The 27,269-nt window shown below is 37.3% G+C and overlaps 1 protein-coding gene across 1 annotated transcript in view; it reads left to right on the plus strand.

The window, feature by feature from the left end:
- The window catches only part of KCNH6 (potassium voltage-gated channel subfamily H member 6), a 126,280-nt gene that overhangs the window by 67,039 nt on the left and 31,972 nt on the right, over nucleotides 1-27,269 (plus strand). Inside the window, exons 4-7 of the mRNA XM_070729166.1 lie at nucleotides 3,992-4,006; nucleotides 10,088-10,262; nucleotides 18,146-18,571; nucleotides 19,527-19,926. Of these exons, the coding sequence (XP_070585267.1) occupies nucleotides 3,992-4,006; nucleotides 10,088-10,262; nucleotides 18,146-18,571; nucleotides 19,527-19,926 (1,016 nt within the window). The remainder of the gene's footprint in view (nucleotides 1-3,991; nucleotides 4,007-10,087; nucleotides 10,263-18,145; nucleotides 18,572-19,526; nucleotides 19,927-27,269) is intronic.

Consider the following 27,269-nt stretch of genomic DNA (forward strand, 5'->3'; position numbering starts at 1 on the left):
ACCCTTTGACCTATTTCTCAAGGTTTTTTTCACATTCCATTGCACCGTCTGACAAACAGCAGCTGTTTTCTCCCTAGAATAAACTAGCATCCTGGGCATGACCGTGTTATTTAATTAAGAAAATGATACAAGGGGAAGAGAGGGCTTTAAAAGCCCTCCCTTAGTGCAATCATCTTGATTTAATCTGGGGACACCAGTGGCTGATGTCAATGAAAGTAAGAAAAATGAAGAGAGGAGGGAGGAGGGAAAAGCGAAAGGGAGAGAGGAGAAAGAAGAGGAGAGGAGGGAAGGGAAGGGAAGGGAAGAGAAGAGAAGAGAAGAGAAGAGAAGAGAGGAATCCTGAACACAGTTCTACAGTTTTTCCTCCCATGAGAGACTGTCTGAGGAGTTTATGCAAAGCAAGAACATAGATTATGATGTGCAGTGAGATTTTTCAAAGATTTACTTGACAAAGAAGGATGTATGTAATAAATGTGCAAATGGAAATCATACCGCTGGTTAGAAATAGGAGTGGGTGATGGATTTATGAGGATTATAGAATTTTTCTGCGATTCCAGGCCAGAATGATAGCTAAAGTCATAATCCTTGCAATCTATGACAAACTGTGGGTGTTATCCATAAAGCTCATATGGCATGTTGCCCACCTTATCCATGCTGCAAGTAAAAGTTAATTAATTTTAAAAATAATGATACATTAGAAGAGAAAGCAATTGAAATTATAATAGAAACAAGGGAAACATGAAGTTTCATTTTAACTCACCAACAATTGAAGCTGCTGTTCAGAAGACAGTGTTCACTTAAAATATTCTGGATATCATCTTGCATACTATAAGTTTCAGATTTTGCAAGGCAAATCACATTTTACAAAGCCATAGCACTTGTAATTGCAACATTACTTTAGATAATAGATTTGATCAGGTAAGTATTCCTCTTATGTCAAGATCTTAGATTTGGAGAAAATATTTTCTGGTTTATCCTCCTCAAGGGTATATTTGTTTGTTTGCATCCTACTTTTATTATTTTACAAATAATTCCAGGCAGCGAACATAACCAACTTTCCTCTTCCTATTTTTCCCTACAACAACAACAACTCAGGGAGATCCTTTGAAGAGACAGAGAATGACCAGCCCAAAGTAACTCAGCTGACTTTCCTGTATATGTATATCAATAATACAAATGTGTACCTTGAACTATATAGACTCTATGACAGTGGATTGCAATAATAAAGTATTTTCCAGTCTTAATAAAGCATTGGATGTAGACTGCTTTTTAAGAATATTTGAGGAGAAAAAATATTTCCAGAATGTTTTCTAGGTTTGAAGAAAAAAATAATTTGTGAATTATAACTTCTAATGTGGAATAAAAAGTAGATGGACCCAATAAGAGGCTGTGGATGGTTCTATCTGGGAATTAAAACCAGTATTTTGAGAAAGACTTTTGAAATATCTCATTAATGGTAAACAGATTTCTAATGCTTAATCATCCATAATCACAAGGATGACTTACGTTTAGAAAGCTTTTAAACAAATGAATAGAATAACCAGTTCCAAAACCAAGCTGTTATTCAACATATAAAGAATGAATTTTCAGCATAGTTTATATTTTATATTGTAAGACCAAGTTATTTTCTAAAAATGTAATCAATCATTCAGAAAATAAAAAGTGAGGGCAAAGAATAAGAAAGGCATTTTCTGATTTGATTAAAGCTACATTTATAAAATAGAATAGAATAACAGAGTTGGAAGGACCTTGGAGATCTAGCCCAATGCCCTGCTTAGGCAGGAAATCCTACACCACTTCAGACAAATAGTTGTCCAACATCTTCTTAAAAACTTCCAGTGTTAGAGCATTCACAATTTCTTGAGGTAAGCTGTTCCACTGATTAATTATTCTAAAAGTCAGAAAATTTCTCCTTTTCTAAGTTATTTCTCTTCTTGTTTAGTTTCTACCCATTGCTTCTTGCTCTACCTTAGATGCTTCAGAGAATAGTTTGACTCCCTCTGCTTTGTGGCAACTCCTGAGATATTGGAACATAGCTATTATGCCTCCCCTAGTCCCTTTTTTCTTTATTTGTGAAAAGGTGTATACATACCTAGTTCCTGCAACCGTTCTTCATATGTTTTAGCCTCCAGTCCCTTAATTATCTTTGTTGCTCTTCTCTGCACTCTTTCTAGAGTCTCAACATCTTTTTTATATCATGCCGACCTAAACTGAATGCAATATTCCAAATGTCGGCTTACCAAGGCATTATAAAGTGGTATTAACTCTTCACTTGGTTTGGGTTAAGTGCCTTATTACTCCTGTAGTAAGTACAAATAATAGAGATGCTAAACAAAAGATTACTATGAACAATAAAAATACTGTGGCAAGTTTACTATTACTAATGTGCCACTTTTTAATATCAGTTCAAGCTATAAAATGCTGAAGTCAAAAGAAATCTTCAGAATCATTAGAACAGTGCTTCAATGGCTAGTGCTAATGCCAAATTAAACCTTGCCTCAATTCCTATTACCAGGAAATATTTGATTTGAAGTATTTAAAAATCATTTTTATAACCTGAAAGGGTACATTGCATAGTCTTTTCCAGTGGGGTACATTGCAGCTCCACTACAACTCTCAATTTGCAGGGTGGAAAGGCTATAACAACATGTTTATCTACTGTGTGCAGTTCCTGAATAATTTATTTATTATTTATTTATTTATTGGACTTCTATGCCGCCCCTCTCCATGGACACTTTAATATGCTATCTTTAAAATGAAAAGACAAATCATGAGTTCTAGAATTTTTCTCTCTGACATTTACAAATATTTTTAAAGATTATAGTACCTTTTTAAAAAATATCCAAATGCATAAAATCTAATTACTAGAAGTTCAGCATAGATTTAGGGAATAGTGAAAAGATGAATGGAATGAGATAGATTCCAAACATTCAAAAAACACAAGGCATAGGATTTTTAAAATGGCAATATTTGGTTGCCACAAACAGATTCACAGGAACATGCATGGATATTATTAAATGTTTCCCATTTCCTCCCTCCCAAGATAATTAATTGCTATTCAAGATCTATGCCTTTCTTGTTTTATTCTAATGAGTCAATCCCCATGGCAAGTGGACCAAGGTCTCATACTGAGCTTCATGATTGAGCGATAATCTGAAGATTTCAGTTTTTTTAGTCCAAATCTAGCACTATAGCTGGTACATTACACACTGATGAGTGATTATATAGTTTGGGTAGTTATTTTTCTTAATGCGAATAATCATTTAACTTTATACAAATAATACATCACTATCACTATTTAATGCAGCCAGTTCCAGCTTTTTCTGGAAAATTGCACTCCAATTGGTTGTATATTTTGATCTTGTGCTCTCAAGAACAAAAACAGTCCATATCTCTAAGGGAGAAAGTAGTTATGAAAGTGCATTATAAATTCATCATGGCATCACAATACATTACCATAGCCCTGTATCATTTTGACATTATTGTGCCATTTTATGATATAATTGGGGAAAAATCAGTAATAAAAGGAATTGAACAAGAATTAGAATATATGGCTGAAGTGGGCTAGGACAGTTGTACTAAAATTCCTTTGCAATTATTGGGAAATGTTAATCATTATTAACTTAAATCCAGTTTACTTGCTTGATAATAATACGACTAATTTTTTTTTCAAAAAAAAAAATGAAGTACTTAGGATTAATATTAACAAACAAAACAATTACACTTAAAAAAGACAATTATGACAAATTATTGCAAGATACCAAAAAAAATTTAGAGAAATGGAAAGACCTACAAATATCAATGTTAGGCAGAATATCTGTAATAAAAATGGATATTCTTCCCAAATTTTTATATCTTTTTCAGACAGCTCCGATTAACTTGGAACCAAATTTTTTTAAAGAAATCAATAAAATCATCTCCAAATTCATCTGGCAAAACAAAAGGCCAAGAATAAAATATGTGTATCTCCAAGATAATAGAATTAGAGGAGGCCTGGGGCTCCCGGATCTAAAATTATACTACAAAGCGGCAAGCCTAATTTGGATAAAAGAGTGGATTAACTTAAAAAATAAGAGAATACTTGTATTAGAAGGTCATGACTTACAAACAGGCTGGCATGCGCATTTATGGAAAGATAAATTGCAAAAACAAACTATATTTGACAGGCACTTGATCCGTAAATCACTACTAAAAACCTGGTACGAAATTAAAAATAAACACTACGACAAAATTCCAAGATGGCTTTCCACTATGGAAGCCATCATCTACCCAAATTTGATCGACATAGCCAAAACCATCCAGTACAGAGACATATTACACCCAAACGGGGAACTCAAATCTAGACAAGAACTGGAAAGATTAAATCATAAAATGGATTGGTGGACATACGCCCAAATAGAATCCAGATTTAAAAAAGACAATCAAACACCCGGTATTCAAAAATCTATGAACCCATTAGATAAGATTCTGATAGGAAATGAAAACAAACAAATAAGCAGAATATACCAAATACTTTTAGAACAGGAAAGAATAAAAGATACGACCAAAACACCAATAATAGCGTGGGGAAAAAATCTGCAACACGCCATCCATATTGCCGACTGGGAAAGAACATGGACCACAATATCCAAAATAACCCTTTTGGCAGCATATAAGGAAAACTATTACAAATTATTCTACAGATGGTACCTCCCACCGGCGAGATTAGCAAAGATCCACCCAACGTTATCAGACTCGTGTTGGAAGTGTAAAAAGGAAAGAGGTACGTTTTTCCATATGTGGTGGTCCTGCCCCATGATACAAAAAATTTGGACAATAACTCATACTTGGCTCACAGAGATTACGAAAGAGGAAATAGAACTCACACCGGAAGCTATGCTTTTAGGAGTTTGGAGAAAACATTATTCAAAACAAACAATGCTCCTCACAACACATATTAACACCGCCACGAGAATTGCGATAGCACAACTCTGGAAAAGTGATCAGATACCAACGGAAGATTTAATTATAGATAAGATATATGCATGTGTAGAGATGGACGAATTCACGAACTCAATTAAGGGAAATAAATTAATAGAATCAAAAAGAACATGGCAAAAATGGCACGAATGGGTTCAAAAGAGAACATAAAAGCAACATAATATGAAACAACAGTACAATTGAAACGACCTACAGTTACCGTGTATAATTAATGAACGTAATAGATTTTAGAATTTAAAAATATAAAATACAATGTATATAATGAAAGGAAACCGGTCAAAACTTACTGTCAGAATGTTAACTGAGAATATGTATAATCTGTAATTCAAAATAATATGTGATGGGAATGACATAAGAAAAATTAATAAAGAGATTTAAAAAAAATAAAATAAAATAATACGACTAATTTAGATTTGGATTACATCTAAAATAGTATATTAGTTAACAGTTATATACCAGGGGTGGGTTCTAACTTATCTCGCTGCCAGTTCACTTCCTCCCATGCTACATGGCCATTCTTCATGGGCGCCTGCATATTTCGGATGGCTGCACGTGCATGCATAGTGCCAAAAAATTCCATTTTTTAAAGTAAAGTCCAAAACAAGATGGCAACACATGCGCAAATTTGGTTTCTGCACATGCTCAAAAGAATTCTTTTTTAAAAAATTCAATAAAAAATAATTTTTAAAAAGATGGCGGCACCCACAGACTAGCAGCAACCAAACCAGTGCTGTGATGTCATCAACAGCAGGTCACTATCAGTTTAGGCGAACCGTCTGAACCAGGTGAAACCCAACCCTGGTATATACCAAGAAATGTCTGGTTCTTAATCACCTATGCTATTACATGGCATCGGACCAGAAGTGCCCATTTTTGTGATGCTGTGATTTCACTGAGGCTCCCCTCGCTGGGAAACCCCACCTCTGGACTTCCGTTGCCAGCGAAGTGCCCATTTTTGCACTGCTTGGATTCCCTTGCAGCATCACAAAAACACGGAACTGTCTGAACCAGGTGGAACCCAAACCTGGTATATATCAAGAAATGTCTGGTTCTTAATCACCTATGCTATTACATGGCATCGGACCAGAATACCCTCAGGACCGCCTTCTGCCGCATGAATCCCAGCGACCGTTCATATCCCACAGAGTTGGCCTTCTCCGGGTCCCATCTACAAAACAATGTCATCTGGTGGGATCTAGGGGAAGAGCCTTCTCTGTGGTGGCCCAGGCCCTCTGGAATCAACTCCCCCCGGAGATCAGGACTGCCCCCACCCTCCTTGCCTTTCACAAATTACTGAAAACCCACCTATGGTTTTCAGGCTTGGGGGCTTGGGGGACATAACTGACCCTTAGCTGTTTCATTTTATGTATGGTTTAATTGGATGGTAAGACTGTTTTTATAATGGTTTTTTATAATTGTTTTTAATATTAGATTTGTGCTTTGTATTTTGTTGTGAGCCGCTCTGAGTCTTCGGAGAGGGGGGGCATACAAGTCTAATAAATTATTATTATTATTATTATTATTATTATTATTATTATTATTATTACATGATTAGGTAGCCTATGGTAAACCTTCTCTCTCTCTCTCTCCCTCCCTCCATCCCTCCCTCCCTTTCTATCTATCTTTTTCTCCCCTTTAGCTATCTAACTTACAGAACAGTCGCAAAAATCATAAATTAGGACAAATGAATATATTACCAAATGGAGTATTGTTAAGCAAATGTAATTCCCAACTATTATTGGAGATTAAAGCAGTGTTTGGGAGAAATTATATTGAGTAGATACAATAATGTGGCTATCAACTATTCTCGCCCCTTTTTCTTTACTTTTACTTTTCTCTTAATAAAACACATTCTCGTGGTTGTTGAAGCTTATGCCCAATTTGATACAGAAGCACACTACTCAGCCTGAGCATAACAATTGATTTCCCTGGGATTGCAAAGGTTACTTCCGGCCAGAGGCTTAGACCAGTCCCACCATGGAGATAGTGTCCACCAGTATCCCTTTTGATGAAACTCCAGAATATACAATTTTGGCTCAGAGAAAATTCAGGGAAAGGAGAGGAATCCGGAGCAGATTGAGAGAAAACATGTACAACCATGTCCCATGGATCTGTTGCTAATTGTTCTTATCTCTTCTCTGTATACAGGCTGGCAAAAGATGGTCAAGCAATCCCATGAAGTGCTGTTCCCAGATTTATACATTGATTTCTAACTGGAAGTCACAGCAAAGCTAGTGATTTTGAAACAAAAAAGCTAACAGATCCATGCATACTATTTTAGACAGAGATAGGTCTTTAAAAAAATAATCATTAGAATGCTTTTGGACAGTTCCCACCACTGCCAAAATGGACTGGGTGTCTAATCCGTTTCCTGTAATTGACACTGTCGTTTATTTCAGCCAAAGTGCTGAAAACATGGCTATTTAATGAAGTATGAAAAGTCATCTACCTTAGCATTCTGGTTCCTTTAAATAAAAAGGAACAGAAACTGTACAAAACAACAAAAATAGCATTACCTTCTTCCTCCCAAATTACATATTTTAGTAATTCTGAACTTTATTTTAAGTACTGTATCTTCAAATGCTTTTAGGCATATTAGATTCCTAGAACAAACTGTCCACTATGGAAAGTTTTGTAACATATACAAGCAGCAAAGAGAGTTACGAGATGGTTCAAAAAGTGCATCTGGAATGGAAAGGAAAAAGATGGGGAGTTTTTCCTGTAATAGAAGAAGCAAAAAGGTAATAAGTAGTGGCTAATTAATACAGGATGAAAGGAGCAAAACAAATGACAGTGGATCTGGCCAGGGTAATGAGGCAAAAAATCTGAAACATAATGCAAAATCTCTAGGAACTGAATGTTGTTATGGAAAGAGTAATAGAATACAGCATCAGATCATTATTTGTTGTTTGCTTTCTGAGTTGACCAAAGAGGGTTGAAATGAACCTATCAGTCCACAATAACAAGAATAATAAAAAATATACATTTGTCTGTGCAAAGACTGGGCAATCATTGAACAGTATCTTGATTGAGGAGAACATGCCATTTGTTCTGTAACAACCTAATAGAATGATAAAATTAAAGAGCTACTTACAATAGAATTAAGAAGAAAAAATAATTTTCAAATTCTTTTAGTAGTTTGGCAAAAATGTTCACATACCAATATTATAAATATTTCAAAACTATAGAGCTAGCTGCAGATTTCATTTTTCCCATTAAAACAATTAAGCTACCGGTAAGTGATTTTTAAGGCCAATCAAGATAAAATTTGGAAACAAGCATTTCTCCGAGGAGTCTGAATGGAAAATGTATGTTGAATAAGTAAACAAATAAGGTTATTGTGAGTAACCTTCAGATCTTGTTCTATCATACTGGTTTTTTTATTTTTCTTGAAAAAGGATTTATTATTTATTGTATGGCACATTCACATAAAATGTCAATTAAAACACAAGAGATAAAAGCATAAAATATGATAAATGTATGTCTAGATAACAGATATAATTGTATTTGCTTCTTTTGTCAAGAGTCAGGAAAAGAGAAACAAAACATATAGATATATATGCTTAAATTCTCCAAACAATTTATATAATAGAGGCCTTTATACCAAAATGCAATGTCATTGAGAATCCAATCAATATATGAAACACTAACTGTATTGCTGAGATATTAACATGGCACTGTTCTTTCAGAAACAATTAACTATGTGTGCGTTTTCTAATAAAATAGGGAAGTGTCACATGTTCAAGTAATCCTCGACTACTTACGTTAGTGATTTAATTTTGACGGATCCTCAAAAAGCGACTTGCAATAGTTAAAACATCTGCGGCACTCCTGCAGAGAACAAAATTTGTGTGCTTAGCAAACTGCCTATCCTTGTGATTGATTGCAAGAATGCTGCAGCATTGCTCCCCACCTATCTCATCCCCATCCTACCCTGCAGTGGAGGTCGCACAACTCCATTCCTCTCTACCTCTCAGTCTCCGTGCAGGCCATGTGGGTCTAACCCAGAACCAAATGCCATTTCTGAATGGCCCCAATTCATTGTAGCTGTTCCAAAATAGAGGCACCCATGGGATGGGAAGCATGCCCAAGACTTACAGGAACATTGAGGAGTGGGAAGCAGAATACAGGTTGCTTCAGGCAGTAGGGAAAGTTTGGAGACCCAGGGCAAGTCATGTGTGATCTGGGAAGATGCTACCATGTGAGCTGGCCCTCTCAAGACTCCTCCACCCCTAAGGCACCCCTTGCCCCCATTAACAACTTGCATGGCCACTTAACAATATCATTGGGGAAATAGGGATAGGTGAAGTTAAGTGAGGTGATCACATGGCACCTTGTTTAACAACCATGACAACTTAGGACCAAAATGAGTAGGCTTTGTTATGGTAGTAAGTTGAGGAGTATCTATGTAATGTTTTCCCTTTACTTTTATGATTATTTTTTCATTCAGAATTCATTAGAATTTTGATTGACTGATTAATTACAGTATTGTCTTTATAAATACCTTGAATATACTTCTATTGGAAAAAATGCAAATAATTTATTTCTTTTCTGACTATTTTATAAGGTAGTTTTGAGCTGTATATATGTATTGGGCTTTAGTGTCTATATACTGAAAGCTTTTAGAAGTTGTTATTATTGCTTTCATTAATTTTTTAAAATTAATATCAATAATTATGTGGGCAATTATTTTAGAAACCTTGAGGAGTTTGTTTGCCCTTTGATATTATATGCATTTTTTAAAATTATATAAATAAAATGGTTACAAATGGAGATACAAAATAAAGTACAATGTTGTTTATTGTAAGAGCTTTTTAATCGTATTTCAAAGCATCAAAATTCCACAGAATGAAGAGATGCTTCTTTATTGCTCAAGGCTTTTACCAAACGAAAGGAAATCCCACCAATCTATCTGTTTAAAACTTTGATATTATAGCCTTTAAATCGTCTGTCCTATCCATTTTGCTGTAAAAGCAAACAAACCCAACAACGTTGAGTTGATCTGCATAATTAAGATTAGGCATTTTCATTTGCAAAAAAGCCTAACTAGAAAAATATTTTGTTTCCCCCCAGAAAGTTCCCAAGCCAAACTCAACCAGAATTCCACATCAGATGCAAACCTCATGAAATATAGGACAATCAGCCAGATTCCACAGTTCACCCTCAACTTTGTGGAATTCAACCTCGAGAAGCATCGTTCAGGCTCTACCACAGAGATTGAGATAATCGCCCCGCACAAAGTAACAGAGCGCACCCAGAATGTAACTGAAAAAGTCACTCAGGTATGTGGCTTCTGAGAGGTAGCATGAAGATGAATCACTGATAGGGTGGAGGAAGGCAAATTCAGCTGAAAGAAAATACACACATAAATAATCTAAACATAAATGTTATAGCAGTACATTTTAAATTGCTTTGGATACAGTACAAATATGTCCCAGTTGTATTTTCCCCCTATGTATTCATGACATTGTTATTATCTCACTCCTATCTCACAGCAGTAGTCGCTGAAACATTTTGCCTCCTCTTTTAGCATAATTTTTGTTATGGATATGACTTAGCAGAGTTCTTTAAAATGATATATATACATACATACACATACAGTACATGTAACAATTAAATTGCAAATCTAAAAAGAGAGAGAGAAAGTGAGAAAAGAAAAAAGCGAATAAATTGTAAAGAAAAATCAAAATAATGAGAGGAATGAAACTATTTCCAATTGACCTTATATCCAGATATTGATTCAGTTCCTTTTGTAATCCTCGTCCTTTTCAATCATTAATGATGATAAATCATCATTTCACTTTTTTTCTTATTTTAGTAGTAAGTCTATAAATGTTTTCAGGAAAGCACTTATTGTTTTCTTCCTGACCAAACAGATCAGATTTACCATTTTTACTAGTTATGATATTTTCTTCTATGTGGGAATTTCTGTACTTTTCCATTGCTTCAGAAAGAGTAATCTAAATGTAATCTTACAATTAGTGTTGGGCGAACCCATCAAAGTTCGGGTTCAGTGGGTTCGGCTAAACTTGGCGGCGGAGTTCGGGTAAGTTCGCTGAACCCCAACCCCAACCCGAACCCCAACACCTCTAGCCCCACCCTCCTGTCTTCCGCCAAAGCAGCCCACGGCCGCCTGTCTCCTTTTATTTCTTACGGAAAAGGCTCAGATGCCGCAGCCGCGTCTCCTCCTTTAATTTCTTTCGCCACAATGTGTGCGATCATGTCAGTTTTCCCTGTGAAAAAGCAGAAGATGGAGTCGGCGCTGGAGCAGCTCAAGCAATACACCACCATGGTGGCCGATGACCATGGTGGCTGAGCCTTTTCCATAAGAAATAAAAGGAGACAGGTGGCCGTGGGCTGCTTTGGGGGAAGACAGAAGGGCAGGGCCTACATCAACACATAACTTGCCCCCCCTTTCCAAAGAGCGCCAGGGTGAGCTAAGGCTGCCCTGGGCAATGGCCGCAACAGGGGGAAGAGTCGCACCACCTCCGAGCCCAAAATACCTGCCCCGGAGCACGCAGCAGCTCCGCCGCCTTGGATGCCTCCGCTTGGCTTTTTTTCCCGCCCCCCCCCCCCCCCGTCGGGGTTGACACCTCCTCCCCAGTGCTTCAGGATCCTGGCCGGCAGCTTCAAGTAGGTGATGGCCAGGAGGGGGAGGCGGGGAGGGCTCTGGTCAGCTGGTCGTCTGTTCAGCGCATAAGACAGCCACGACTCCCCCATTGCCACCATTGCCCCCTACAGGCGACCTCAGCCCGGCTGCTGTCCCCATCCACCGGTGGCTTTATTTCCTCCTCAACTCCACTGTTTCGGCCTCAGCAGGAAAGAGTCTCTGTGACGTCAAAGCCCCGCCTGGGAATCCCAGCAGGGGTGGCAAGAAAATGGGAAATGGGATTCCCCACCTCCTTTTGCTTGCAGCGTCATTACCAAGGTGGGGAATCCCGTCAACCCCAGGCAGCCCACCTTCTTGCCAGGGATGGGGGTGGGAAACAAACCCCAAGTGGAGGGAATCCAAAGCGGGGGAGCTGCTGTGTGCACCGGGGCAGGTATTTTGGGCTCGGAGGCGGTGCGGCTCTCCCCCCCTGTTGCGCCCATTGCCCAGGGCAGCCTTAGCACTCTTTGGCAAGGGGAAGGGGTGGGTTCTGTGTTGACGTAGGCCCCGCCCTCCCGTCTTCCATCAAAACTTCCTGCGGCAACCTGTCTCCTTTTATTTCTTACGGAAAACACTCAGCCACCACAGTCATTGGCCACCATGGTGGTGTGTTGCTTGAGCTGCTCCAGCACCGACTCCATCTTCTGCTTTTTCATGGGGGAAACTGATATGATCGCTTGCGCGGTTGTGAAAGAAATTAAAGGAGGAGACACGGCTACGGCCACTCTGATTACAGCTCGCCACACACAGGAGATCCAGCACCTATGATTGGCTACCATGTCTGACAGTATAAAGGGGCTGTCAGACACAGCTGAAGAGTCTTTTTCTTGTCTTCCTGTATTGCCATCTATCCTTGAGAGTTCTATGCTGTTCCTGTTATCCAGTTAATAAATGGCTTCTGTTACGAGGTCTACGAGTGGTCTCTGAGGACTGAACAAGTGGAACTTAATGGGCGTAAGTAATCCATATGGACTTGCTGCTACATTTTATTAGAAACTATTCCAGTGTTGCCTATTTAGGGGGAAAGATTTCTTTTATGTAAGCAGACTCACAGAACACCTTTGCTCTACTCTCTGCAGTTCCCTGAGCTTGTGTGTGGAGAGTGAGCGGTAATTCCATGACCTCATCTTCAGTGGGCAACAGTAGATGTATTTGCTGTTTTTCCCTACACCCTTTGCCTGTTCAGAGGCAATCAGTCTGATGGTGCTGGAGCTGGCTACTTGTCATCTGTCAGCGCTTCTGAGCTGGCTCTGGCACAGGCTGCTTATCACTGGTCCCTTCCTCTGCCTCTGAATTCACAATGATATTATGGAAAGAGTTAGAGACAAGAAGAAGAGGGCAGCTAGTAGCAAGTTGAAGAATGATGGGTACACTTAGAAACCCCAAAGGACTGGGATGAGGGGAAAGATAATCCTGGAGAAAATATATTGATGATTAACATAGATTTAATAGTATTTCATAATCATCGTCAATCTTCTTCCGCATAGCTCTTGGTTTCAGTCTCACAATATGCCACGATGCAATTTCTGAGGCAGTACAAAATATCTGGGAGTGAGGGAAAGTTACAAAAGCTAAGAGGAGCATTCCTGTCTGACATCTGCCTCTCATATCTTTCTACACATATTCATCTTTCCATATCTAGTATATTCCAGTGATAGTACTTGTACATCCATGAAAAAACTGAATTCCTACAAAAGCTACATAACCAGCTGTTTGTTTTGTAGCTGTTATTTTAATATTACTTTGAAATATTAAACTAAACCAAAGACTAATAGTTGTCACTTCTTGTGGTGTTTGTTATGCCAGTTGTAGTTTAAAACCATTATAACTGTCTCAGTAACATTGAATCTACCAAAGATAGATCACTTTCTTTTCTTCTGGATTAATATCCTGCCAGCAGATCACCCTCTTGTATTTCTATTTCAATACGGTCATCCTCCTTCAAAGTACAAAATAGATGACAATATTGCTGACAAATCTGCTAAATCGTAAACTCCTTAAAACCCACCTCTGTCGTCAAGCGTGGGTGAACTGAAATATCTCCCCCCGCCTATGTAGTTTTTTGTGTATGATATGACTGTATGTATGCTTTTATATATTGGGGTTTCTTGTTTTTTAGACTTTTTAAATGTATTATTGTTATTTTAGATTCTAACTATTAGATTTGTCATTATATATTGTTTTTTATCATTGCTGTAAGCCACCCCGAGTCTACGGAGAGGGGCGGCATACAAATCTAATTAATAATAATAATAATAATAATAAATACTGCTGTAGTGCCAATTTTTTTCAGATTCTTATATCTGAATCATCACATTATTTAGATTGTTATTGGTTATTAGATAAACTCACAGAAGAGATTTATCAGCAAATATTTGCCTTGGTTAAAAAAAAAAGCATGTGATAATAAAGACCTACAGCCCCTACACCCTAACCCAGTGATGACAAACCTATGGCATGAGTGCCACAGGTGGCACGGGGAACCATATATGCTGGCACGCCAGTCATTGCCCTAACTTAGCTCCAGCATGCATATGTGTGCTAAGCTGATTTTTGGCTCACATGGAGGCTCAGGGGGTGGGATGTTTTGGCTTCCAGAGAGTTTCCAGGGCGGGGTGGGCATTTTTCCTCTGCCAGGCTCTAGGAAAGCCTCTAGAGCCTGGGAAGGGCAAAAAACAGGCCTACTGGGCCCACTAGAAGTCAGGAAATGGGCCATTTCCGGCCTCCAGAGTGCTTCCAGGGTTTTTTTCCCCCTTCCCAGACATTGAATTATGGGTGTGGGCACTCATGCATGTGCGATAGTGCACACGCATATGCTTTCGGCACCTGAGGAAAAAATGGTTCACCATCACTGCCCTAACCTTTTCAAAGTTTAGGCAGCTTCTGTGTGTTTTGAGGCAAGAGAGATTATAAATCAACTAATAAAACTAAATGATGAGGGAAATCACAAATTCACTAATTTTACACTTAAAAATAAAGGAGAGAGGGGGGAAAGAGAGAGGGAGGGAGGAAGAGAGAGAGAATGCAGAAGCAGGCAGATTTCATTCCCTTTTATTATTGTTCTAAGTGCTGAAATAGATAATTTTAGGAATATATATTTCACATTAGACCTGTTTTCACACTGAAGATGATTTTAAAACAGCTTTATTTTAAATAGTCAAATATTATTGGGACAGTTTTTAAGCTTTTTAGTTTTGAATAAGCTTTAATAATTTCCTGCCCACTATCACAATTGAACTTGGCAATTTACAAGTAGTATGGAATTGGAATTGTTGAGACCTCAAGATAAAAATGCACTGAGCAAACATGGAGTTTTTCAGCCTATTTGTACAAAAACAAATACTGAAATGTAATGCAGACCAACCTTTACAGAGCTAGAGGGGAAAAAACTTTGAGTTTCTTCAAATTAAAAAGACCAGTCTAGGAAGAATAGTGACTGTGCTGCACCCTTTAAGTGGATGTCACTCTTCTCCTGGGTCTTAAAAAAGCAATGAAAAATATAGATTTTCTCTGCTTGAACAGTTGCAAAAAGGCAAAGACCATCAACCACTGATCCATCAGTATAACAATAAAGGAGAAGGAAATGACAGGTGTTGTTCCACAGATAACATAGTGGTTTTCACTAGCAATGGGACAATCCAAATTTATCCTGACATTTTTGTTACACACAAAATTGGAATATCTGGTTTCAAAATTTTCCAACTGTGATATTATGAGATATTATTCATGTTGTTTTCACTTAGAGTAAATCCTCAGATATTCTTCTTTTTAAGGGAAATGAGGAAGATAACATGTGCTTTCTCACTAGAGAAAGTACACTTCCTTAATCCCATAGATACATTCCTTCTATTCCATATGTTTGTATGTTTTAAATCAATATAGATTAAATTAAGTCAAGTATTTCCTTAATTCATAATTAATGAAAGTTCTCAAAATCCTCCAAGTTTTCAAACATTGGGCTTTAGTTACTGCTTTCTGAATCATTCATCCATAGCCTTTTATTGTGCTAAATAGCTGCTTCATTGTTTTTTCAAACCTTTTGTCCACCTTTTGAGCTTAAAAAAAAGTCCCAAATTTCTTTTCTGGGAAAATGACTCACCAGTTCAACTTCTGCTCATTTGCTTTTCTCTCCTGCCCTTTGCTTAAGTTTCCTTTCCTTTCCAGATTACTTCAAGCTTGAAACAAATCAATGTCTATTCATGGCCACCATGGCTTGCAAGTCATTTTCAAATGCCACCAGTTAGAGGGCTCTATATCGGTTATCTGCAGGGTTTGCTGCTCCTTTCCAGTTTGTGACGGCATCCCTCTTCTTCACTACCCCTCCAGGGTGGTTCCAACCTAGTTTAAGTCCCCAGGCGACATGGATATCGAGATTCCCCTGCGCAGTGTGGGGAACTCCATGTCACTACGGTGCTTGACACACCACTCTCAGACCATTGAATCTTGTCCTGATGTCTTTGATCTCCTATGTTGTGCCATGCACTTATGAAGTTGTTGCTTTTTTTCACTAATGAAACAGTGGTGTTTTATTAGTTTGCCACCAGTTTGCTTGCGTGTATTGCGCTTCTCGCATGCATAGGAGTGTCCCAGATAGGTGAGTGGAGCCTCCCGACACAGCTGCTAGAAGTTCTAAGAACTGGTCTGAATTGGGAGCAATCTACCACTGATCAACACATGCATCACTGTATTGCATTACATATGGTATATTACAATCACACTCCATTTATGTCTGGTGTTTTATCCTTGGGGTGCACACGCTTTTAGTGTATTATTGGGTTTAAAATGTACATATATGTTGTATTGCCTGAAAATTCTCCTGAGCTTTTCAGATATTCCTTCACATATGGAATGACAATGTTGCTACGACTGTTGTTCTATTCTTTGCAATGGAGGAGCTCCTGTTGGCTCTTGTTCTGGATTTGATGAACGCAATTAGGATAACCACAAGTTCTGAGTGATTTAGTGATGTGTTTTAGTTTTTGTTCTTTTCCTTTTTTTATTGATAGGCAAACTTTCAGCCGGGTGGTATAGAATTCTCATTACTCCCATTTTGTGCTCCAGTGGGTGGTGTGAATTAAAATGTAAACCTATCCTTCCATTCCCCCTCCCCCATCACAACTAATGAAGCTTCTTGGATAAGAAGCAAAATGTTTTGTTGTTCTTCCTCGGGGGTGGGGGGTGGGAAACAATCCAGCTTTGAGACAGCTCTGACCTGGATGACTGAGAATCTACACAGACACTCTTCCTCTTAGCTTACCTTATAAAGCCTTTAGAGATTTGTTTCGTATTATTGGTAGTATTGATTTCCTACAGGTTGCACCCAATGTCTTTTCTTCTGGTTGTTCATGTGGGACTCTGATTTAAATGTTCTGGGATTCCATAAAACCTGCCTCTCTTTTCTTATCTAAAATGATTAATTATTACAGTGGTACCTGTACCTACGAACGCCTATACAGTACTTACATACTTTTCTAGATAAGAACCGTGTGTTCAAGATTTTTTTGCCTCTTCTCACGAACCATTTTCCACTTACAAATCCGAGCCTCCAAAACTGTAGCCGAAAAAGGCAGGGAGAAGCCTCTGTGGGGCCTCTCTAGGAATCTCCTGGGAGGAAGCAGGGCCTCCACCCTTCCTGTGGTTTCCCCAATTGCACACATTTTTTTTCCATTGATTCCTATGGGAAAAATGGCTTCTTCTTACAAACCTTTCTACTTAAGAACCCAGCCACGGAATGAATTAAGTTCTTAAGTAGAGGTACCATATTTTTAAGCTAATGTTCTGCTCCTCAGAACCATAACTTTAAGAATGAAATAATATAATCCTATAATACAATTCCCAAACCAAAAAATACTTTTTTTATGAATCTCAAGTTCTTTCTTACTATTAAAATAACATGAAGATATTTTTTACTCTTCCTTATCCCCGAGCAAAGCATATAAATTGTATCTTTATTCAAATATGTTATTTTTGGATAGATTATTTCATTGGCATCCTTCAGTCTCGAAAGACCATGGTATCATGTTCCAGATTATCACTGTTTTATTTCAGTGTCATATATATATACAGTGTTCCCTCAATTTTCACGGGGGATGCGTTCCAAGACCGCCCAAGAAAGTCGAATTTCTGCGAAGTAGAGATGTGGAAGTAAATACACTATTTTTGGCTATTAACAGTATCACAAGTCTTTCCTTCACACTTTAAACCCCTAAATTACAATTTCCGATTCCCTTAGCAACCATTTAGATTATTACTCACCATGTTTATTTATTAAAGTTTATTAAAAAAATATTTATTAAAGGTGGACGAAAGTTTGGTGATGACATATGATGTCATCGGGCGGGAAAAACCGTGGTATAGGGGGGGAAACCGCAAAGTATTTTTTTAATTAATATTTTTGAAAAAATAGACTTTTCGCAAAGTTCAAACCTGCAAAAATCGAGGGAACACTGTACACACACATAGTCCTGGATATAGCTATTCTAAAATTGTATGTTGTTGTTGTTTTTCCTCTGATAGGTTCTATCATTGGGAGCAGATGTCCTCCCGGAGTACAAGTTGCAGGCACCACGCATCCACCGATGGACCATTCTGCACTACAGCCCCTTCAAAGCAGTATGGGACTGGCTTATCCTACTGCTGGTCATCTACACAGCTGTCTTCACTCCCTACTCAGCTGCTTTCTTGCTCAATGAAGACCAGGAGGAGAAGCAGACAGACTGCAGCTATACATGTGACCCCCTCTATATAATTGACCTCATTGTGGACATCATGTTTATAATTGACATTGTCATTAACTTCCGCACTACTTACGTCAACATGAATGATGAAGTAGTCAGCCACCCAGGAAAGATTGCTATCCATTATTTCAAAGGCTGGTTTCTCATTGATATGGTTGCTGCCATCCCCTTTGATTTACTCATCTTTCGCTCTGGATCTGATGAGGTGAGATATATACACATATACATTATCTTAAACATTGAGGATATATTTCACAGCATGTGATATTTGTCAGTTGCCGGGTGAACATACTGAACATGTCATGGGTTTTTAGAGGGTTGAAGAAAACTTCAAGAGCCAGAAACTAGAAATGTGTGCCAGAAATCATTTTGCTTATAGAACTTTTACTATCAACCCTTTTTTAAAAATTTCAGCTTGCACCATAGATGAGTTAATCATATATTTTTTCTAAGTGATGCTAATCAGGCTATGTGGTATATTCTGAACTTTTCAAACACCAGCTATTGATATAATGCCAATTACAGAACTGATAATACGCCAATACAGTGATTGGCTACCAAAATTTTTACTACCACACTGTGGGCGTGGCTTATGCATTTTGTTTCAGCATCTTTCAGTGCAAATTGGGTGGAGCTCTAAATTTTGCTACCGAACTGTGTTCCTGACCATTCCCGTAATATCCCATCACTGCACCTACATGAGGCTGGATAATATGAACAATATTTGTAGGCATTGTTGGGATTTCTGGATATCTTAAATACTCTCACCTAGAAAGAAACCCACAGCTTATTTTAGGGCAGATATCATTTTTATGGAGTTAGAAATTGCTATTAGAGAATAATAATAACATCTCATAAAATCATATAGGTGCCTTAAATTTTTTAAAAAAATGCCTAGACAGATAATGTGCTGTATTTTAAATGACATTAGGTTTAGAGTATCTATCTGGAAAATATTTCCTCTTTAGACTTTTTTCCTCTTTCTTAAAAAGAAGAAGAAGAAGAATGCATTTGCAAGGCAAGTATGACATTTTCATGCATATTTTAGGTTGATTCAACATGTGCCTATTAAAGATAGAAATAAGATCCAGAAGTTCTGTCACTAATTCGTTGTTTGTTGTCTGCTTTCTGCACACTTTCTTTCTTTCCCCCCTCTCTAGACAACAACTCTGATAGGGCTTCTAAAGACTGCACGACTCTTACGCTTAGTGAGAGTGGCGCGCAAGTTGGACCGCTATTCAGAATATGGGGCTGCTGTACTCTTTCTGCTCATGTGCACATTTGCTCTCATTGCCCATTGGCTAGCCTGCATCTGGTATGCTATTGGCAATGTGGAGCGGCCATATATGAAGCATAAGATTGGATGGCTGGACAACCTCGGTGACCAGATTGGCAAACCCTACAATAACAGTGACCTTTCGTCCGGACCTTCCATCAAAGATAAATATGTGACTGCCCTCTACTTCACATTCAGTAGTCTTACCAGTGTGGGCTTTGGCAATGTTTCACCCAATACCAACTCTGAGAAGATTTTTTCCATATGCGTCATGCTAATTGGCGGTAAGTGCCTCTGAACCTTCTTTGCAAATTTAACTGTATCTCCCTCTCAGCAATAGCCAGCAGTGAGCTACAAGCCGGAATGCTAAATTGCACTCGCAGAATTTCCTTCTGCACCTGTGGAGGGTTTTTTGCATGCCAAAACATTTTGCTATCTCCACAGGTGCAGAAGCAAAATCGCGCTGGCCCCGCAAGCACTTACAAGCTGCGGCAGTGAGCACAATTTAGCGTTCCAGCTCATAGCCCACCGGTGGCAATAGCGACATTTCATTTTTCTTTAAACATTTCTTCCAAACATTTCCGAGATTTCTTGGCATGAATCCAAAGTCTGCTCTTCCTTTGAGACACAGTGTTGGTGATATCCACTGGGGCAGATAGCTGAATCACCATAAATAGCTCGAAGGAAGAACCAACTGCATCTAGGCTGTTATCAGTTCTCAGCTTCTGCAAAGGGAGGTGAGAAATAATCCACATAGTAGCACATAGCGATTATGAGCGCAAAACAAAAGTTTGGCCCATATAGCTAGTACATAAATGCAGGCTAGAATCCACATTTATTCATGATCTCTGTATCAGGCATGTGGATTTTACATACACAGATGGGGGTTGTTGGTTGTGGTTTTTTTGGTACATTCTATAGCCAAACTTAGAACAGGACTACACTGCCCATTGCATATTTGTTTGTTTGTTTGTTTGTTTGTTTGTTTGATTGATTGATTGATTGATTGATTGATTGATTTTTATGCCGCCCTTCTCCTTAAACTCAGGGCATCTTACAACATGTTATCAATAGCAATTTTTATCAGAGCTGCATATTGTCCCCACAATCCCCACATATTATTATTATTATTATTATTATTATTATTATTATTATTATTATTATTATTATTATTATGTCAATATGACACAGCAAACGAGATCACTTATGCTGGATTTTGTATTTCATCACCTAGGACTGTGTGATAGTGGCGAATTATGTTTGCTGATCCCAGTAAAGCGGCCTTTTGCAATTGACTGATGGAGATTTTGTCAATTTCGATGGTTTTCAAATGTCCGTTGAGATCCTTTGGCATTGCGCCCCGTGTGCCAAGTACCACTGAGACCACTTTCACTGGCTTATGCCAGAGTCGTTGCAGCTTGATTTTTAGATCTTTGTATTTCACTAAGTTCTCTAGCTGTTGTTGTTGTTGTTGTTATTGTTGTTGTTATTATTATTATTATTATTATTATTATTATTATTAATTAGATTTGTATGCCGCCCCTCTCCATAGACTCGGGGCGGCTCACAACAATAATAAGACAACGTATAACAAATCTAATAATTAAAAGTTACTAAAAACCCCTTATTAAAAAACAAAACATACACACAAACATACCATGCATAAACTGCATAGGCCCGGGGGAGATGTCTCAGTTGGTTCCAGAGGGTCGGGGCCGCCACAGAGAAGGCTCTTCCCCTGGGTCCCACCAGCCGACATTGTTTGGTCGACGGGACCCGGAAAAGGCCAACTCTGTGGGACCTAATGAGCCACTGGGATTCGTGCAGCAGGAGGCAGTCTCGGAGATATCCTGGCCCGATGCCAGGAAGGACTTTATAGGTCGTAACCAACACTTTGAACTGTGACCAGAAACTGATCGGCAACCAATGCAGGCTGCGGAGTGATGGTGTGACATGGGCGTACCTAGGGAAGCCCATGATTGCTCTCGCATTTAACAGAAGCAGCACAACATATCTCAGTTCATCTTTTCCACACACTATAATATTCTTCTTTTTCTTCTCAAGTATTGAATTTTTGTTTTGTTTTTGATGATGATGATGATTTAATTATTTTTGTTGTTATAACTTTTTAGCAAGATCAGGTCAATGTTTACCTGAGAATTCCCCCTCCACTTTGGCCTTGAGATTTTCCCCTTGGAATTACTGTGGGAGTGTTGCAAAGTTGGACTGCATTGTTTTGTCTTTTTCTTTATCCTTGGAAGACATAGCTGACGTCTGATGCGTCGGGGAAGGACGCGGCGACGCTTGTGGAGAAGAGATTGTTGCAGTAGTTTGTTTTTTAACCGTTTTAACAAAAGTTGAAGAACTTGACATTATCAATTTTGAATCCACTATTTAAAATTCAAATTAATTTAAATCAATCTAAATTTGTATGTAGTGAAAGGGAGAAAATTTCTATAAATTCCAAATCTATTCAATCTGTTTTATTAACAATTACCCTTAAAATATAACTATTCAGTTGTCAAGAAAATTCAAAATTCAAAATCCAATATATATTATTGTTATTATTATTGTTATTATTTTAAAAATTTAAAAATTTAAAAGTATAATACCAAAGAAAACAAATGTGAGACTTTTAGGAATAAAAGAAAAGTAAAAGTTAAAAATAGATGGTCTAATAAGAAGGCAGAGTAAATAACAGCAAAGAAAAAATAATAACTATTTTAAAAAGGGAGGTTATAAAAAGGTGAAGAAAAGAAAAAAAAAGAAGAGAAAAGAGACTTAATAAGAAAGTGGAAAGAGGGAGAAGGAAGGGGAGAGAAAGAAAAAAAGGGGGAATATTTCAATTCAAATAATTAGAATAGAGCAGGAAGCCAAGGTTTGTTAACAGTGCATAGTCTTCAATTCAAACTTCTTTTACAGATAGGAGTAAAAAGAAGGAAAATCAGAAGGGGATCAAAAGAGGATTAATTAATCAAAAAGAAAACACAGTATATGTACTTATAGTCTTCTTATAGATCAAGAAATTATACTAAATAAATGAAGAATGTAGATCCAAATGTCAGAAGATGTAGTTATACTTAATCCCAGTTGCAGGTCTCAAAAAGAAAGTCAAATTAATAGTTTTCTTGTGATTAAAATGGAGTCTATGTTCTTTTCCAAATTCAAGACAGAGGCAAAAAAAAAGTAGATCCCAAGATGGAGTCAGGTTAGAGGTTCATATGGCCAGGCAGATGTGAAAAAGTTCTCAAAAAAAAAAATAATCCCAAGAAAAAGGCAATCAGCAAGTAATCCAAAGTAATCCAAAGGCAGTCAGCAAATAATCCAGCTAGGTTAATCCAAGGGTAAATATTCCAAAGGAAAGGTGTCAATTTCTTCTATTTCCCTTTTATTTTCAAATTGTTATATTATGTTATTATGTTGCAAAGACAGCAGGATGAGGGGAAAAAAATAAGGCAACAAAGTTGTATTCCTCCGCTGTTGAAATGTCAGCCCGGAACACAATGTTTTTAGCAGACTATAAAAAAGAAATTTTGCTCATCATTACTGATTTCTTTTAGCCATTAAAATTTTCTAAATAATCATTTCCAGTTTAAGTTCTTTTATTAGAGCATAAGGTAGAAAAGATATTTTATAGGTTCCAAAGTTCAAATGCAAAATGGAAACAATGAAAATGAGAAGGATTAGTCTCGGCTGTTGTTTGCGGATGAGTCTCAAAGAGAAAAAAAACTTTCGCTTTCGCCTTGTTAAAGAAAGCTTTCCCTTGAGGCTTCAGTATGATCAAATCTTCTAATTCTAGTCTTGAAACAAAGAGGAAATTTTTTACCTTGAGTCCTTTATCGAATGTATTCTTTTTCAGTCGGTTAAATGTAAAACTTTCGCTTCAGGAATTTTTCTCAGCTTCCCGCTGGGTGAGGGGAGAAAGCGCTGGCCGGTCCTCTTAGGCAAAGAGGATCGGTTCTCCCGTCTTCGAAGCTGCGGGGCGAACCGCTGCCTCTGGAGTCTCAGCGATGGCTCCTCGGGCAGAGGGGAGCCCCCTGTTCTGGGATCGGGCCATCCAAGCCCGATCCGATAGCAAATGCGACCTTCGGAGGGGGTAGAAAGGATCGCCTGGCAGAGCCCTGCCAGAGATGTCCCGCCGCGATCTCCACCAAACCGGATGTTCAAATCTCAAGAAGATGCTACCCAACAAAGAGAGGCTATAAAAGAGGATGCAACACAACAAAGAGAAGCTATAAAAGCAGACTTGACAGAATTTAAAAAGGAGATGGCCCAATTGAAAGTTGATATGGGCGAGGTGAAAGACCAGATAAGGGAGATTCAACAAACACTACAAGAAAGTGATGATCGAGTGAAAAAAGTTGAAGAGAAATCTGACAAAAATGAAAAAAGAATAGACTATCTTGAAGGGAGAGCTGATGCAAGACATAGAAGACATGATGAATCAATCATTCAGTTGGAGATGCAACGTGCTTCGTATGGACTACGATTTCAGAATATGAAAGAGGAAAAAGATGAAGATTTAAAAATGACTATGGCGGAAACTATTGGAGGAATACTCCAGGAGGATCCTGCTGCGCTAGCGAAAGAAATCGATGAAGTTTACAGAACTTCGAATAGTTACATCCGTCGCCACAACCTCCCAAGAGAGATTCATATTAAATTTACCAGGAAAACTTTGCGAGATGACATACTCCAGTGGGCAAGAAACTCCAAACTCCAACATCAAGGAGTTGAAATAAAAATATTAAAACAAGTTCCAAGAAGTGTCAGAGAGAGCAGAAGAGATTACCATTTCCTTACCAGAATTTTGATCAAAGAAAATATAACTTATCGTTGGTTAATCCCACAAGGTCTTTCTCTGACATGGCGCTCTACAAGATACAAGTTGGAAAACGTAGAACAAGCTAGGTATTTCTTTGAAAATAGTGGCCTCAGTCACCTGGACTTTTCAAATAAGCAACAAGAGGCTCAACAACAACCAGCACAACAGCAACTAGGGGAAAAATCAGTAATCCAACAAGAAGAACTTTTGGGGGCCACTGCTCAGGCAATAGAGCAGGACCAAGGTGCTAGAAGAGTTCAACCTCAGCGAGAAACCAAAAAACCTACTAAATGACAACAAGTAAAGATCTAAAGATCTTTTCGGTAAATGTTAATGGACTTAACGAACCAAGGAAAAGGAAACAAATCTTTTCTAAAATCAGAAGTCAAAATGCTCAAATTGCAATATTACAAGAAGTACATATTAAAAAAGATAACCAAAAATTATTGTTGAATCCCAAAATTGGAAAAATGTATGCTGCATTAGCAGATCAAAAAAAAAGAGGTGTGGTGATGTATGTTGAGAATTCTATAAATTCCAAACAAATATTCAAGGATAATGACGGTAGAATACTGATTGTACAAGTTGATATTGAACCTAGACCTATAGTGGTTGTTTCTATTTACGCCCCTAATGAAGACCAAATGACATTTTATAAAAATTTACATCAAATAATAATAGATTTAGCTATTGAGAATGTATTAATAATAGGTGATTTTAATGCTATTGTGAACAGGCAACTAGACCATTCAGGGGGGGGAAGTAATAATAAAAGGAAAAAAAGTAAAAAAACAAGAAATTTACTACCTAGTACTTTTCAAAAAATGAAAGCAGAATTACTGTTAAATGATATATGGAGGGAAAGACACCCCCATAAAAGACAATTTACGTTTTATTCTAATCCCCACAAAATCTGGACAAGAATAGATATGGTATGGACACCAAAAATGGTCGCAGAACAAATAAGGGAGGTAGAGATAGATGTCAATACATGGGCCGACCACAATCCAATAGTGGTTTATATAAGAATGAATAATAAACAGAATATTTGGCGGATGAATAGAAATATATTAAACGATAAGAAATATAAGGATTGGATCGAAAAGGAACTAAAAATATTTCTTGAAATTAATAAAACTCCAGACACCACTCCACAGAATTTATGGGATACACTCAAAGCTTATATAAGAGGGTTAACAATATCCTATATAGCAAAATACAACAAGGAAAATAAATTAAAGTATGTACAATTAATAAATGAATTAAAACAATTGGAATTTGCATCGCAGCAACACATCAAGAACAGAGATTTTAAAACAGAAATAAATGTAATTAAACATAAAATCAGAATTATAGAACAAAATCAAATAACTGAAAAAATTAAAAGAGCAAAACAACATTATTTTGAACACGCAAATAAACCAGGCAGATGGCTAGCATATAAACTTAGAAAGCAGAGTCAATCCAAATTGATAAAAAAATTAGAAGATAAAGATGGTACAATAAAATATGATACAGAAGGAAAGGCGGACATTGTGTATAATTTTTATAAAGATCTCTATGCCAAAGATAATGTTAGCGAAGATGAAGTTTTTAATTACTTACAGGCTTCAAAATTACCACAAATAACAGAAGACCAACAGACTATATTGGATGGACCAATAACAATGGAAGAACTCCTAACTATAATTAAAAAACAGAAAAACAACAAGGCCACTGGTCCAGATGCTATACCGGCAGAATGGTACAAGATAGAAAATGAAATAATAAGAAACCATATGTTAGAAACTTTTAATTTATGTAGACTTGAGGGTAAAATTCCGAAATCTTGGTCAGAATCGTTGACAACTTTAATACACAAACCAGGCACTGACCCAGGAAAAATCAAAAATTATAGACCCATATCATTATTAAATGTAGATTATAAAATATTTATTGCCATTTATGCAGATAGACTTAAAATAATTATAAATGGAATAATACACCAAGACCAAAATGGATTTCTACCAGGGAGACAAATTAAAAACAATCTTAGAACTGTAATAAATACATTAGAATACTATGAACAACATTCAGATAAGACAGCATCTTTAATGTTCTTAGATGCTCAAAAGGCCTTTGACAACGTTAACTGGACATTTATAAAAATGCAATTAAACAGAATGAGATTTGGCCCAAAATTTGTTAATTTAATAGATACTATATACTCAAAACAAACGACTAAGATAATATTAAATAATAATCAATTACCAACACTTGATATAAATAAGGGAGTTCGTCAAGGATGTCCTATATCACCATTGTTATTCATTATGACTCTTGAAACTTTATTAATTAAAATAAGAGCGGATTCTGAAATAAAAGGTTTAACTATAGGAGACGAAACTTACAAACTCCAAGCCTTTGCAGACGATTTAACGTTTATAATCGAAGAACCGATAACAACAGTTCCTTCTTTATTGCAAACTATTGAACAATACGGAAAGGTAGCAGGTCTAAAGATAAATAAAAGCAAAACTTTTTTCTTAACTAAAAATATGAATAAAATACAAGAAACTAAATTAGAAAATATTTCTGGAATAAAAACCGTAAAGAAAGTAAAATACTTAGGAATAAATTTAACAGCGAAAACAATAACATTAAAAAATGATAATTATATAAAATTATTATCAGAAATTAAAAAAGATTTAGAAACGTGGAATAACCTGAAAATATCATTTTTAGGAAGAGTTGCCACAATCAAGATGAATATTTTACCTAAGGTTTTATTTCTTTTTCAGGTAATTCCAATAAATCCAGGGG

Source organism: Erythrolamprus reginae, chromosome Z, assembly GCF_031021105.1.
Source record: "Erythrolamprus reginae isolate rEryReg1 chromosome Z, rEryReg1.hap1, whole genome shotgun sequence".
NCBI lineage: Eukaryota > Metazoa > Chordata > Lepidosauria > Squamata > Dipsadidae > Erythrolamprus > Erythrolamprus reginae.